Source organism: Sapajus apella, unplaced genomic scaffold, assembly GCF_009761245.1.
Source record: "Sapajus apella isolate SASKATOON/1434 unplaced genomic scaffold, GSC_monkey_1.0 scaffold51, whole genome shotgun sequence".
In the NCBI taxonomy this organism is placed as follows: Eukaryota; Metazoa; Chordata; class Mammalia; order Primates; family Cebidae; genus Sapajus; species Sapajus apella.
In genome coordinates this window covers 15,968,313-15,983,373 of record NW_022436991.1, presented here as the reverse complement: position 1 = coordinate 15,983,373, position 15,061 = coordinate 15,968,313, and the positions used below count along the sequence as shown (strand labels likewise).

Genomic DNA, 15,061 nt, shown 5'->3' with positions numbered 1-15,061 from the left:
CGGATGTGAGAAAACGTCTTTATCTTCTGATTCTATTGGTTGCGCTTGGTCCCGCCTCTCGGGTGCCTCGGCTTCTTCCCAAACACCTCCTCTTTCTCTCGGTGATTGGCCGAGAGGCAGTTCCCATGGTAACTGACACCGCGCTCTCACTTCCCAGCCTGGAGAAGAGTTCCGGCCCTCCCATTATTGGCAACTTGGAAGAGAGGGCGCCCAGGTGGGCACTCGCAACTTCTTACGTATCTGCGCGTTCTCTTCGCACACACTGGCGTGAGCCTGCATTTTCCACCCTTCTTCCCTCGCAAGCACCCTTGGCAACCGTCGCCGTTGAGACAGGGAGACGCCCCAACGGATTGGCCCCGCCGCGCCTCTCCGCGCGCAGACTGGCCAGAGCTAGGCGAGTGCCCGGGCTTGGCAGCCGCAGACCGACAACTGGCTGTCCTGGAACCGAGGCGGCGGGAGCCCGGGGCGTCCTGCAGTACAGTAAGAGCGGCGAGATGCTCAACCGCAAGGCCAGCCACTTTCTAGGAATGAGGGTGCAGTCGGAGCTTGAACACCTCTCCGAGCTGCGGCGGGAAGGGGGGAAGGATCGCAGGTCAGTGCGCGGTTCAGCCGCGCGGACGCGGGCAAATATGCGGAACCAGTCGACAGCGGCGGCGGCGGCGGCGGCGAAAGCGGATGAAGACCCTGGAGCCAGCTTGTTCCCGGTGAGGGCAGGACAGTCTGGTCCGCTCGTATTTATAAACAGGCTCCCCCGCAGGCGCCTCCCGTCATTATGTTTACTAACGTTCGGGACGTCTCCCGGGCTGCCTGGGCAAGGAGAGGCAGGGGTGTGTGACCCCGGTGGTTACTGTGCTCGCTAAGAGCACTTGGGGCCTACTGAAGCCCGCCCTCGCCCGCGCCTCTCTAAGTCCTTGAGATGAGATGGCAAGTTACATACAGCGCGTTCTCGTGCCCGCTGGAGATTCGCCATTTGCCAGGACGCCATAGCTCTGCCTCCCTTCGCTTTCTTTCCGCAGCCGCCGCTGCCCCGGCCCCGGATCTGCATGTGGTGAGTGTGAAGAGACTTGGGGAAAAGTTATACTGAACACTTGCGTTCTTCCTTCATTGCCTCCCCAACAGTCCTGTCTTGTGGCCAGGGCATCCCCATTTTACAGATGAGGAGACAGGCCTGGAGATGCAATTATTCCAGGTGACTGGAAGCCAGCTTTCCAGCTTCCCCAGTCCAAAGAGGCGGTGTGAGAAAAAAAGAGCCAAAGACAGGATGTCAATGGAGTCTTATAGCCGCTGTGGAATATCGTACAGAGATGGACACTGAGGGCCACAGGGGGACTTGGCCAAGGTCATACAAGGTAGTGGCAGAGCAGAAAAAAGAACTCAAGATTCCTAACCCTAGGCTTTGGAAATGGAGAGACTCAAGAGTTCATTTAGGTCCAGAGAGGTAACAATTTGCATAGTTACACAGCAAGTTGGCAAAAGAGCCCAGCTTCATGCCAGTGGCCTGACTCCCTGTCCCATGCTCTAGCTGTCACAGCCGTGTCATGATATGTAATGCCACCAGTACTTTTTCTTTTCCTATAACAGGAAGTACCTGGACATCCACTCCATGCACCGGCTGGAGAAGACCACCAATGCTGAGGAGATGAGGGAGTAGGGACTGAGTGGGGTGGGAAGAGCTCTTGGGAAAGGCTGAGGGGGTCAGGTTGGGAAGACATGAGGAATGGCTGACTCCAAATCATGTGGTGGATGTGGGATGATGAAAGGAGTTTCCGGTTGTCACTCGCTCCTCTATCCCTCCCAAGGGTGCTGGCTGAGCTGTTGGAGCTAGGACATCCTGAGCAGAGCCTACGGGATGCCATCACCCTGGACCTCTTCTGCCACATGCTCATCTTCTGCCGCCAGCAGGACTTCTCACTGGAGCAGACGTCAGCAGCTTGTGCCATGCTCCAGGATCTTCACAAGGCTTGTATTGGTGAGAGGGGTCAGCTACCAGGAAGTTTGAGCCCCAGGGAGAAGAGGAAGCAGAGCTGGCACAAGTGACCATGAGAAGCAGAAGCAGATTTCTGCCTAGATTCTGTCATTACTAGTAGCATTATCACACACAAGCCATCACCTTGCTAATTCACTACTTCCTTATCTGGAAATTAAGGATACAGTACACATTTTACAGGACTGTTATGAGAAATAATATATGCAAATATATGCATAATGCACAATAAAACCTGCTTCAGAACGTTTAATAGCTGAAATGATCTATTTCTTGGTTTATTGCATGGCACTTCCACTAGAATATAAACTTCGTAAGAGCAGGAACTTGTCTGTCTTGTTCAGTGCCTAAAACAGCATACAGTAGGCATATAGTGGGTATTCAATATTTGTTACATGAGTTAAGGAAACAAGCCAGGGCTGAAACCCAGATCTGTCTGCCTCTGAAGCTTATGGTCATAAACAGCTACTGAGTGAGGTGAATGAATGGATATCAGAGAGGGGCCTCACTGTCACATCTTGCTTTCCCTACCAGCAACCCCCTTGGGCAACGTGGAGGAGTGCTACCGCTACTTCACCAGTGTCCTTTTTTGCCATGGAGTCAGGGTCAGTTCCCCTAGAATATTCTGGAACCTTTACCTGTCCCCACACAAGATCTGGCCCAGTCTCTCTCATGTTTATCACCTTTATCTTCCTCTGAAGATCCCAGCAGGTGCTCCCTGCTCCTAGATTGCTGGGGCTTTTGGAGGCAAAGCCAGGGCTCTGGGAGATAGTTAGGGTTCTAACTCCCAGTCACCACCACAGCGGCCTCCTTTCAGCATCGACCTCTTCAAGGAGGAACAACTGCTGGCCCTGGAAGACTACGTGGTCAACACTTACTTCCGCCACTTCAAGCTCTATAAATACGTCTTCACATCCCAGGTAGGGGCTGGTGGACCATGAGAGGCAACCCTCAACCTCCCCTTTCCCTCAGCGCAGGTGCCCTCCTCTCAGCCTACCTCTTCCTTGCTTCCCAGGTGCGGCTGGATCTATCTTTGACTTACATGGGGCTACAGCCACCTATACTGTGGCCAGAGAGTGAGATGGGTAAGGAAGACTGCCAGGGCAGGGCAGGGCTGGGCCGGGCCTGGCCTGGGGCCACAGTCTCTTCCTGCTTCCGGTTTGCAGAGAAAGAAGAAAGCAAGGAGGTGGAGGAGCAGGCAGTTACCCCCCAGGAAGAGGAGCTGGAGACAGTGGCCCCTCCAGAGCTAGAGCCAGAGCCAAGTGAGGATCTGGAGGGGGCAGGCTGCCCTATCCCTCTAAGCAGTGTAAAATGAAGGGTTTAGATCACATCAGGACTTCAGACTTTTTGTTTTTAGTCATACAGTCCTTTCTCCAAATGATCCCTTATGTAGAAGTCCAAGATGACAGATAAAAGCACAGCTGCAGGCCAGGCGTGGTGGCTCATGCCTGTAATCCCAGCACTTTGAGAGGTCGAGGCAGGCGGATTGCCTGAGCTCAGGAGTTTGCAACCAGCCTGGGCAACATGGTGAACCCCTATTTCTAATAAAATACAAAAAAATTAGCCAGGCATGGTGGTGTGCGCCTGTAGTCCTAGCTACTTGGGAGGCTGAGGCAGAATTGCTTGAACCCGAGGCGGAGGTTGCAGTGAGCCGAGATCATGCCACTGCACTCCAGCCTGGGTGACAGAGCAAGACTCTGTCTCAAAAAAAAAAAAAAAAAAAAAAAAAAAAAAAAAAAAACCACACACACAGCTGTTTAGGGTGGGGCAGAAGAGGTGGCTCCAGAGAAATTATAATTAGAAAGCCAGTAACAGCCAGCACATACTTGGCAATAGATGTGCTGTGCATGCCCCGATCTAAGCATTTTACATACTAACTGATTTAATCCTCCCTCAAGCCTACATGGTAGGTATTATTACTATCCACATTTCACATGAGGAAACTGAGGCACAGATAAGTTAAACAATCTGCCTAAGGTCATACACCTACTTAGGAGTAGGGACCAGAATTTGAATCTGCAAAGTCCAGCATAGCCACCCTACCCAACTGCCTCTCACATAAGGGCTGGCTGACATTTCCTAAAGGGAAGCAACATTCCCACCTGTATATCCCCCAGGGGAACTTTGGGGGCTGTGTTTACCCAGCTAGGGACCATCCCCTATTCCCAAACAGCATCTCCTCTTGACCCATCCCTTCTTCCCTGCCTGTGCAGGCCACATCCAAGTCCTCCGAGCCTACATCAAGACCCAAGTGAACAAGGAGCTGGATCAGCTCCAGCGGCTGGTGGAGGAGCAGCTCAAGGCCAGCGAGGAAAGGCTCAACAGCAAGTTGACTGCATTAGAGCGGCCCTTCCAGCTACCTCCTGGAAAAGGCAAGAGCAAGACTAAGTGACCCCCAGCATTTTCTCCAATAAAGGTCTGGGCTAGAATGGCCCCATCCCTGCGCCTTGCTGAGTATCTTCTGGGCTTTCCTGCCCAAGCCAGAGAGCAGACACAGGGGCCCCACTCTCCCTGGCATGTAGTGGATTTTATTTCATATGCAGCGCAGGCAGCACTGACCGGGCCAGGCATGGAGTTCAGAGTGGCTCCCTTCCACCCCAGCTCTGATCTCAGAGCCCTGGCCAGTGGGGAGAGAAGTACTGGGTTGGTCTTTAACAGGGTAGTGGGATTAGTGGTGGGCCTGAGGCCAGAGCCCAGCAGGGCTGGAATGATCAAACCCTTCTTCTAGACAGTTCTGCTTCCTGGGAATCCCTGGCATTGAGGTCCTAGCCCAGCACCAGTGCAGCCTCATCCTCAGTTATAGCAGTAGAGTCTCCCTCCTCTTCAGGGCCCATGACAGGGAAAGGCCCAGGGGGCTGGTGCTGAAAGAGAGCCGCCCGGTTCTGCTGCTCGCCTTTCTTCACCCAGTGCCCATAGAGCCGGAAGGCACAGTTGTCGATGAGGCGCCGCACTGACCGCAGTGCATAAGGGTCCCTCAACAGTGCATTCTTGGTCAGCGGCCGTACGCGATGGGTGCTTAGGGCCACTCGTCCAGCAGCCAGCACTGTCCACACTGCCACCTGGGAAGGGAATCAGGGTGAGTTCCAGCACAGGGGAAAGATCATGGGACAGAGGCATGGGCCCAGACCCTGACACTCTCAGGCTTACCCGGAACCGCTGGCGGGGGGTGAGGTTCCAGGCTTGGCTGCCTTCACAACGCTCAAAGAAGGGATGCTGTAGGGCCTGCTCAGCTGTCAGGCGTGCCTCAGGATCCACCTGCAGCAGCCTGGAGATCTAGGAGAGACCCAGAACATGAGGGGCAGCTCTTGGGCTTCCCCCATGTCCTCTCAGCCCCAGCTCACCAGGTCTTTGACAGTGCTGGAACGGTCGTCCCACTCAGGTGAACTGAACTGGTACTGGCCCTCCATGATCATGCGTAACATCAGGATCTGCCGCCGGTGCCAGAAGGGTGGCGAGCCAGCCAGGAGTGTGAACAAGATCACCCCACAGGCCCAGCTGGGAAAAAGACCGGAGTCAGGCGGGACTGGGTGACGGGCAGACATGGCAAAAGACAGCAAGCACAGGAGGGAGGGGGAGACCAGGAACTTACAGGTCGACCTCCTTGCTGTAGCCTGGGTGGGTTTCATCCATGGAGCATTTAAGGATCTCTGGTGCTAGATACCCTGGGGTCCCACACAACTCTGGGGAGAGAGGACCAAGATTGACAGGATGCCACCAGCCCCTCCAGGGCCCTTATCAGTGGATATCTGCTGGAGCCTCCTCAATGCCGCCAGGACCACCATTGTTCCCATCCTCCTGCCTGTCTTCTGCCAAGTCTCCCACCAAGGCACTATCTCTGCTCAACAACTCAAGTACCCACTACGATCCTGGTGGCCTTCCTAGAAAAACCTGCGTTTTTGGATTGATTTCAAGGTCCTGTCCAACTGTATAATTTGCCTCCTCCAACCCTACCTACCCACTATCCAAGCCAACCTACCTACTCCTCACACAACTTAGTGACCTTAGTTTTACACATATCATGCATAATGCATATGGAAAGATTATATATTTTTACATACATCACAATACATATGAAAAAAAAATTTTCTGTATTCCTATCTGCCCAAACCTCTTCCTCCTTCTATAATCTCCAAGCATCCCTCAACCCAAGGGGAACAAGCGGGGATAGGGAATTTATATTAAATTACATAATGGGTAAGTCCCTTGTTTAAAACTCTTCCCTGGACCGGGTGTGGTGGCTCACACCTGTAATCTTAGCACTCTGGGAGGCTGAGGCGGGCGGATCACGAGGTCAGGAGATGAAGACCATCCTGGCCAACATGGTGAAACCCCATCTCTACTAAAAATACAAAAATTAGCTAGGCATGGTCGCGCTACCTGGGAGGCTGAGGCAGGAGAATTACTTGAACCAGGGAGTTGGAGGTTGCAGTGAGCCCACATTGCGCCACTGCACTCCAGCCTGGTGACAGAGTAAGATTCTGTCTCAAAAAAATTTTTAAAAACCCTTCCCTGATTCCATATCATGACACATGGTCAATCTACAGTTCTAAAGCTCAGAGCCCTCCCAAACTTTATCCAAGTCTGTATTTTTATAATTTATTTATTTTTATAGAGAGGCTCACTATGTCACACAGGCTGGAGTACAGTGGCACTATCACAGCTCATTGTAGCCGTGGGCCCCTAGGCTCAAGTGATCCTCCTCCTTCAGCTTCCCAAGTAGCTGGAATGACAGATGTGTGCCACCATGCCAGGCTCAAGTCTGCATTTTTAGTTTGTTCTACCACTCGGGTACCAATTCTTTCAGTAATTTCTGAACTGTGTTCCATGGCACACTTCCAGTAGATTTTAACAGCCCCAAATCGCAACTGACTTTCTTGGGAAATTCATTCCTACGCCAAGTATTTATTGAATAACGTGGCATTGATTCACCAGTGGCAAATCAGATGTGCCTTTACCAAGCTCACTGTCCACCTGAAGGCAAGCAAGAGATAACAATAGGGCTGGGCCCAGTAACTCACGCCTGTAATCCCAGCACTTTGGGAGGCCAAGGCGGATGGATCACAAGGTCAGGAGATAGAGACCATCCTGGCCAACATGGCGAAACCCCTTCTCTACTAAAACTACAAAAATTAGCCGGGCATGTTGGCACATGCCTGTAGTCTCAGCTACTTAGGAGGCTGAGGCATGAGAATCACTTGAACCCAGGAAGTGGAGGTTGTGGTGAGCTGAGATGCCCTTGTTCTCCAGCCAGCGCAATTTTGAGACTCCGTCTCAAAAAAAAGAAAAAGAAATAACAATATAGTAAGACGTGTTGTGAATGAAGAAGATAAGACAACAAAAAGCAAGGGGACCTAAGCTGCCCTGGAGGTTTAAAGTGAAACCTGAATTACCCCAGCCAAGGGAGAGGATGGAGTGGGCAGAGGCAAAGATGATTCCAGAAAGGGGAAACGTACATGTGTAAGCCCAAAGGGTTTTAAAGCACAATATCCACCAGACATGTAAGTCCACAGGTTAAGAGTATAAACTCTGAGGCCGGGCGCGGTGGCTCAAGCCTGTAATCCCAGCACTTTGGGAGGCCGAGGCGGGTGGATCACGAGGTCAAGAGATCGAGACCATCCTGGTCAACATGGTGAAACCCCGTCTCTACTAAAAATACAAAAAATTAGCTGGGCATGGTGGCGCGTGTCTGTAGTCCCAGCTACTCAGGAGGCTGAGGCAGGAGAATTGCCTGAACCCCGGAGGCGGAGGTTGCGGTGAGCCGAGATTGCGCCATTGCACTCCAGCCTGGGTAACAAGAGCGAAACTCCGTCTCAAAAAAAAAAAGAGTATAAACTCTGGAATCAGACTGTCCAAGTTCAAATCCTGGCATTAGGACCCTGGAGAAGTCATCTCACCTCTTTGAGCCCATCTATTAAAAGGAAACACAAATACTCTCTGTCACACAGGGCTGTGGAAAGGATTTAGGAGAATAAGCCATGTAAAGACTGATGCAGGTCAGACACAGTGGCTCACACCTATAATCCCAGCACTTTGGGAGGCTGAGGCAGGAGATCACTTGAGGTCTGGAGTTCAAGACCAGCCCGGCCAACATGGTAAGACTCCAACTCTACTAAAATACAAGAATTAGCTGGGTGTAGTGGTGGGCACCTGTAATCCCAGCTACTCAGGAGGCTGAGGCAGAGGAATAGCTTGAATCCAGTAGGTGGAGATTGCAGTGAGCCAAGATCATGCCACTGCACTACAGCCTGGGTGAGAGAGCCAGACTGCATCCAAAAAAAAAAAAAAAAAAAAAAAAAAAAAAGACTGGTGCCTGCCTCTTAGTGAATGCCCAGTGAAGAGCAGCTTTTCATAAATCCAGTGCAAAGCCACTGAGGGAGAAAGTCAGTGGCAGACTGAAGGCTCTGAAGAATCCCATAGGTGAATTGTATTTGAAGTTTCCCATTTGCACTAGCAATGTTCCTGTCATGACAAATGTATTCACATCAGGTGAGCCTGAGGCCCAGGGCCCAGGTGGGAAGTGCAGTTTGGACACATCACATCAGGTTCCTGTGGTCCTGCACTCCAGACTCCAAACATGTGGCTGAGCACGGCTCTGCATGCTCCTTTTTTTTTTTTTTTTTTTTTTTTTTTTCCAGAGACGGGGTCTCACTGTTGCCCAGGCTGGAGCGCAGTGGCTATTCACAGGTGCAATCCCACTACTGATCAGCATGGGAGTTTTAACCTGCTCCATTTCCAATCTGGGCCGGTTCACCCCTCCTTAGGCAACCTAGTGGTCCCCCGCTTCCGGGAGGTCACCATATTGATGCTGAACTTAGTGCGGACACCCGATAGGCATAGTGCACTACAGCCCAGAACTCCTGGGCTTAAGTGATTCTCCCACCTCAGCCTCCCAAGTAGCTGGGACTACATGCATGTGCCTCCGCGCCCAGGCCTGCTCCCTTTTTTACCTCTGTGGGGCTCAGGCTGAATCAGTATTCCTTCCTCCAGGCTCCCCTGGCATGGCCCACTGCCCACTTGTCTGTCTCCATCCTCCCCAGGTCAGGAAACCCACTCTGAGGTAAACACAAGCCTTGCGCCCAGAGGGTACTTGGCAAGTGCTCACCGACTTCTCCCTTTTTCTTGGCACCAGGGACTCAGTACTCAGACCCAGCCAACCAATGTCATCAGGCCTAGGTCTCCCCTCCCAAGCCTATTAGGACACCAGATCCCCTCACCTCGTAGCTTCTCGCCAGGTTCCAAGTGACAGGAGAACCCGAAATCTGAAAGTCGGATCTGCATATTGTCATCTAGGAGAATATTCTCGGGCTTCAGATCTCGATGCACAATGTTGTTGGCATGGAGAAAGCTCACTGCTTCCAGCAAAGACCGCATGATGGACCTTGGGTGGGGGTAGGGGTGCAGTCTCCTCCTCTGCTCCTCCCTGCCCTGCCCCACCCCCTGCTCACCCCAGGGGCTACAGGCTCAACCCTTACCTGGTTTCCTTTTCTGAGAGGGCCACCTTCTCCGTGAGATAGTCAAACAGCTCTCCCTTCCGCATCCTAAGGGAAGGAGGGGCATAGGAAGCAGCTGCACCCCACAGTGGGGGCTGAGAAAACAGACCAGTGCTCATGTAAAATATCGTGGAAGAGGCCACTAAAGAGAGATTCCTCTGCAGACAAACCAAAGGGTCTAGAGACACAGCACTCCAACAAGGCAGTTTGGCCTGGTGTGTTCGCAGCTGAAATATCTGTATTATGCCATGATGGGGCAATTGTAGCAAAAATAAAAGTCGTCTGTGACAATAATTTATAGGAGGTTCTTGTTGTCTGAGAATAACTATGCCTGAAAAAGGCCTCTCAAAGTGAATTTATAAAGAAAATGAACTGGTCAGGCATAGTACCTCATGCCTGTAATCCCAGCACTTTGGGAGGACAAGACAGGCGGATCACCTGACGTCAGGAGTTCGACAACAGCCTGGCCAACGTGGTGAAACCCCATCTCTACTAAAAAAAAAAAAAAAAATACAAAAATTAGCCAGGCGTAGTGGTAGACACCTGTAATCCCAGCTACTTGGGAGGCTGAGGCAGGAGAATTACTTGAACCCGGAAGGCGGAGGTTGCAGTGAGCCAAGTTTGCACCACTGCACTCCAGCCTGGGCGACAGAGCAAGACTCCATCTCAAAAAGAAAAGAAAAGAAAATAGACCAAAATTTCAGTCTTTTGTGGCACTAAGGTTGAATCGGACCTTATTTTGAAATTCTGTCTTTAAAACCTGAGGTTATAATCATGTGTCTGTTAAAAATAATACTTTCAAAATTGAGGTTATAGTTGCAACTCTGCATCAGTCCTCAAAGTAATTTATCAGGTGCTGTTTTGGGGAGTGCCGTCACTCTGCAGGGCTGCAGGATGGCATAACAGACATCCCTACTTCTCCTGACTTCTGCAGAGGGTCATTTCTGTAAATATATGGAAGCCTTCATGAACTTTTTCCAAGGGCCTCTCTTAAATCTTTGGAATTCAAATTATTGTCTTTTGAAATACCTTTGCAATTGGTTTGCATTATACTGTGTAACATCTGACATTCAGATTCTGACCAGAAAAAGAACTGATGGGCAGAGACAGACACCAGAGTAGTTAGTGTGTTAAGCAGTGGGAGATGCTGGTGAGTGAGGATCTATTTTCTAAGTGGTCAGTCCACTGCTGAACACTCTCAAAACAGCTTTCCCCCTGCTCACCTTATCACCATGGGGAACACTGGGAAAGTGACCCCTTCAGTCATAAGAACCCTTTGTATTTGACTAGTCAATACTACTTTCTTTTTTCTTTTTTTTTCTTTTTGAGATGAAGTCTCACTCTGTTCCCCAGGCTGGAGTGCAATGGCATGATCTTGGCTCACTGCAACCTCCGCTTCCCAGGTTCAAGCAATTTTCCCACCTCAGCCTCCCCTGTAGCTGGGACTACAGGTGTGTACCACCACATCCGGCTAATTTTTTGTAATTTTAGTGAAGACAGGGTTTCACCATGTTGGCCAGGCTTGTCTTGAACTCCTGACCTCAGGTGATCCACCCACCTCAGTTTCCCAAAATGCTGGGATTATAGGCATGAGCTACCACACCTGGCTGGTCACTATTACTTTTAAAGAATTTGCCTCAATCATGGCACCGAGGAAGAAGGCCAGAGCCACAGGCTAGCAGGCAGGCCCAGGTGATAGAGAGAGCCCCAGCTGGAGCAGGAAGGTGTGAGGAGAGTGCCACTGAGCAGCAAATGCTGGGCTATACATGGAGGCCCAGCACATGGAGGTGGGGAGGAGGCTTCTCATATGGTGGCAGGGAGAGATACTCACAGGTCAAACACCAGGAACATGAAGCTAGAAGACTCGTAGGAATCGATGAGGGTGACTGGGGAGAGAGGAAGAGAGGCAGAGAGACAGAGATGGAAAGGAGTGGATGCATATTAACGGTGCTAGGCCACCCTGGGACAGCAGCGGGCTGTTACTGGGAAGGAAGGAGAACCAGAGGAGACAGTGGGGGCCCAACGGCTGGCCACTCTTTAGTGGAATGAAGCCAGAAGGAAGGGAGGAGAGGCGTGGGGGCAATGTTGGGGGAACGTGGGCTATGGGCAGGGCCAGGAGGAGGTCGGTGGGTCGTCTGCTAACAGGAGCAAGGAAGACAGCCTCACTGATATGGGGGTGGCCGGCGACCTGGCGAAGGATGTGTGTCTCTCGCCGTGTGGCTTCCCGCACCTCCTCCAGCTGCTCAGGACTCAGCCGCTCAGCTGTTACTTCCATAATCTTCACAGCAAACTCGTGGCCAGTAGCTCGATGAACACAACGGCGGACCACAGAGCTCACTCCTCTGTCAGAGCCAGACAACAACACAAGTCAGGGCCTCTGTACTCCCATTTCAGCACAGGCTGGGGCCTCAGAATCCTCATGCTCACTGTGCCAGACTGAAGACCCATCTGGACCATGGAGCGACAAGCTTAGGAGCTCACCCTGGCTTCACAGCAGCCTCAGGAACCTGGGTACCCAGCAAGGTGCAACACAAAGCCCACAGGGAAGGCAGGTAGGACCTGGGTTCAAATCCAGGCTCTGCCACTTCCTCCATGGGAAAGCCTACACAAGTCACTCCCACCCTAAGCCCCAGCACCTGCTCCTTCCAGGAAGGAAGAAGAAAGATCTAACTCTCTCTCCATATACCACTCGCACTTCCCTGATTACCCCATCCAAATCCCAAAGTTCCTTCAAGTGTAGGAAGCTCCAAATAAATATGAAGCCATTGACTGGAAGACCAAAGCTGAGAATTAGACATTAGTGTAGACCCCAGATTTGCTACCAATTAACCTAAGTGGTCCACTGACATAAGGTCCTTGGGTTTTAGCTCCTGCAGCTGTAAAATGCAGCCAAAAGTATCCTGAGGGAATACTGAAGGGCATCCATGAGGTACACACAAAGTCCTAGACAAGGATTTCCTTGCTCAGACTGTCACCAACTCCATATGACCTTACACATTCCTCAGACTAAGGAGCAAATCCCTCCAGGATCTGGCCTTGAATCCCATTTCTTCTGCTGGTTCCCTGGCTGCCCTTCACAGAGCCTTACTGCTATGCTCTCTGGGCCTCCTTGTCATCATGTAACTCACTTGGGAATTCACTCACCCACATCTAGTTAAATCAAGGGATGTAAACTGATCCCTTGATTTAACTAGGGTTGCAATGATCCACAGCCAAGAATAGCCCTCAGATGTTACATTTTGGCCAGTACAATTTTTTTTTTTTTTTTTTTTTTAACAAATCTGAATTCACACATCACAGGTGGGATAAGAACCCTCCACCTTCCACAATACTCACCACTTCCTACTCTTACTCTTGGCCACTTCACGGTTTTAATTTCCTGTGCAAATCTGAGTTTGAGGCCATGTTCTAATTATGACCCAGCTTCAATGAGCCTCTGAGAATCTGATGAAAGCTGGAAACATCTACCACAAGCATACATTTTTAAGATTTTAAAGACACCCCTGAACTCCTACTCATACCTCAAGACCCAGCACAAAGGGACTCCTCCTGGGAAACCGTGCTTTTCTGGAATCCCATAGCACATGATACAGACCTCTACCTATCTAGCCTGATGCCTTTTTAATATTCAGGTTCCAATTTCAGCCACTTCACATGTTGCACCTCCAGGCATAAGCATCTTTTCTAACCTCCCCGTGTTGAGCTTTGTGTCTGGCATGGCAGGTGCGCTTCAAACCATCCGTGTGTGTTGAAGGCATAAATAAATGAATCCGTGAAAAAACAGGGTTGACCCAAGAGTCTAGTCACCAGGTGTTCTCCACAGACCACTGATTCTTCCCATTTAGAACTATCGGCCGGGTGCAGTGTCTCACACCTGTAATCCCAGCACTTTGGAAGGCTGAGGCGGGCAGATCACGAAGTCAGGAGTTCAAGACCAGCCTGGCCAATATGGTGAAACCCCATATCTACTAAAAACACAAAAATTAGCCGGACATGGTGGTGCACGCCTGTAGTCCCAGCTACTCGGGAGGCTGAGGCAGGAGAATCACTTGAACCTGGGAGGCGGAGGTTGCAGTAAGCCTAAATCGCACCACTGCACTCCAGCCTGGGTGACAGAGCAAGATTCCGTATATTAAAAAACAAAACAAAACACATCTAGTCCTCTCCTGAGAAAACCTGAATTTGAAAGAAAAGCACACACACACAAAATCCCAGAACTCTCCAGCCCTCAAACGGAAACGGGAATACTGGCTGGGGCCCGACCTCTCTGTACCTCCGTTTCGCTAGCCGCCGCCTCACCTGCCGATGACGTCCTTAGGGTCGTACTTCTGATAAAACTCCTTGGCGGCGGCCCAGTCGGGCAGCTCATCCTCTGGACCCACGTCCAGCGTCATCCTGAAGGAGGCAGGTGCCTGAGCGGAGGAGGAAGGCAGTGAGGGCAGGGAGGCCCACAGGCTCTGAGACGACGCGCATCGCGGCTCCCGGGGGCGCAGCCCTTGCGGCTGGGGCGCCAGGGTCCTGGGGGTTGGGGGAGGGGCGGGGGAAGGACCGGGCCTGGGGAGACCCCGCAGAAGGGCCTGGGGGTGGAAGGATGGCAGGGGCAGGGCAGGGCAGGGCAGGGAGGGGCGGGCGGGGGGGGGGAAGAGGTGCCCAGGAAGCAGGGGGAAGAGGCGCAAGGGAAGCCGGCTGTTGCCGCGCAGGCGCACTCAGGCGGGCGCAGAAAGGGGACGGGGGTCTCGCGCAGGCTCACCCGCTGGGGCAGGCAGAGGGGCCAGGGTCGACGCGAGGTGCGCTGTCGCCGGGTTCGCCTGCAGTCCCTCACCTTAACCCCCGGCGGCTGGCGACGACCCGAGGCTCCACCTCCATCCTGTCGGCCAATGGCCAGCGCCGCCCGAAGACTGAGCCTCAGAAGCCCTGCAGATTGGAAACCGGCCGCCCAATACAGGCTGGGACAGGCGTCGGGGCTCTGCGTCGACCTAAGGCCGCGAAGCCGGGGTGCGGCTTCAGACACCGCCAATCACCGCGTGGCACCTGCGGGCCAGCAGAGGGCGGAGCTTGTTGTCAATTTGGCTTGGAGGCCTGGAATGGGACCCGGAAGTTGGGTTTACTGGGAAACGTGAGCTCTGGGTAGCCGGGAGGCAGGAACTTCCTGCGCCTCCAGTTCCCAGACTTGAGCAGGGTTCCTTTGGTCTCCTGCAAACATCCCCAGCTGAATTCAGCGTTTTTTTTTTTTTTTCTTTTTTTTGAGACAGGATCTCGCTCTGTAGCCCACGCTGGGGCTCCTGTTGTAGTGGCGCGATTATAGCTCATTGCAGCCTTGAACTCCTGGGCTCAAGCAAATCAAACCCATCGGCCTCCCAAAATGCTGGGATTACAGGCTTGAGCCACAGCGCGCCCAGCAAGCTCTTTTCAATATTAGCAGCCTAGCCCAAAGCGCCTGTCTTGAGTACACTCCAGCCCTTAAAACATTTGGACACACGCAGCTTGGACCCCAGTTTGGCCTTCGTTTGAACTTAGGTCAGAAGAAGCCTCCCCGTTCTGCGGCCACTTCAGCTCCTCCTGAATACATCCAAAGCCCTAGTGTTTA

The 15,061-nt window shown here is 52.1% G+C and overlaps 2 protein-coding genes across 10 annotated transcripts; one reads left to right on the top strand and one right to left on the bottom strand.

Annotated features, from left to right (window-relative positions):
* The first annotated feature begins 22 nt into the window (after window positions 1–22).
* Window positions 23–4,428, top strand: CCDC189 (coiled-coil domain containing 189). Of its 4 annotated transcripts, none has more exons than XM_032243243.1 (10): window positions 23–704; window positions 1,017–1,048; window positions 1,582–1,647; window positions 1,800–1,969; window positions 2,519–2,589; window positions 2,818–2,904; window positions 3,000–3,066; window positions 3,148–3,246; window positions 3,673–3,675; window positions 4,195–4,421. In XM_032243243.1, exons 1-10 carry the CDS (start codon window positions 126–128, stop codon window positions 4,374–4,376), a joined length of 1,356 nt encoding a protein of 451 aa, XP_032099134.1. In that variant the 5' UTR covers window positions 23–125; the 3' UTR covers window positions 4,377–4,421. The 4 variants fall into 4 exon arrangements, with proteins under 4 accessions (XP_032099134.1, XP_032099130.1, XP_032099133.1 ...); XM_032243239.1 differs by having other exon boundaries at window positions 2,788–2,904; XM_032243242.1 differs by lacking the exon at window positions 3,673–3,675 and having other exon boundaries at window positions 2,788–2,904; window positions 3,000–3,069; window positions 3,151–3,246; window positions 4,198–4,428.
* A 62-nt stretch (window positions 4,429–4,490) lies between these two features.
* Window positions 4,491–14,524, bottom strand: PHKG2 (phosphorylase kinase catalytic subunit gamma 2). Of its 6 annotated transcripts, none has more exons than XM_032243244.1 (10): window positions 14,225–14,517; window positions 13,774–13,886; window positions 11,641–11,816; window positions 11,306–11,360; window positions 9,457–9,522; window positions 9,199–9,362; window positions 5,574–5,664; window positions 5,326–5,479; window positions 5,132–5,257; window positions 4,491–5,043 (listed from the first exon to the last, which is right to left on the bottom strand). In XM_032243244.1, exons 2-10 carry the CDS (start codon window positions 13,866–13,868, stop codon window positions 4,750–4,752), a joined length of 1,221 nt encoding a protein of 406 aa, XP_032099135.1. In that variant the 5' UTR covers window positions 13,869–13,886; window positions 14,225–14,517; the 3' UTR covers window positions 4,491–4,749. The 6 variants fall into 6 exon arrangements, with proteins under 6 accessions (XP_032099135.1, XP_032099136.1, XP_032099137.1 ...); XM_032243245.1 differs by having other exon boundaries at window positions 4,493–5,043; window positions 14,297–14,518; XM_032243246.1 differs by lacking the exon at window positions 11,306–11,360 and having other exon boundaries at window positions 4,493–5,043; window positions 9,457–9,569; window positions 11,663–11,816; window positions 14,225–14,519.
* Between the last annotated feature and the right edge of the window lie 537 nt (window positions 14,525–15,061).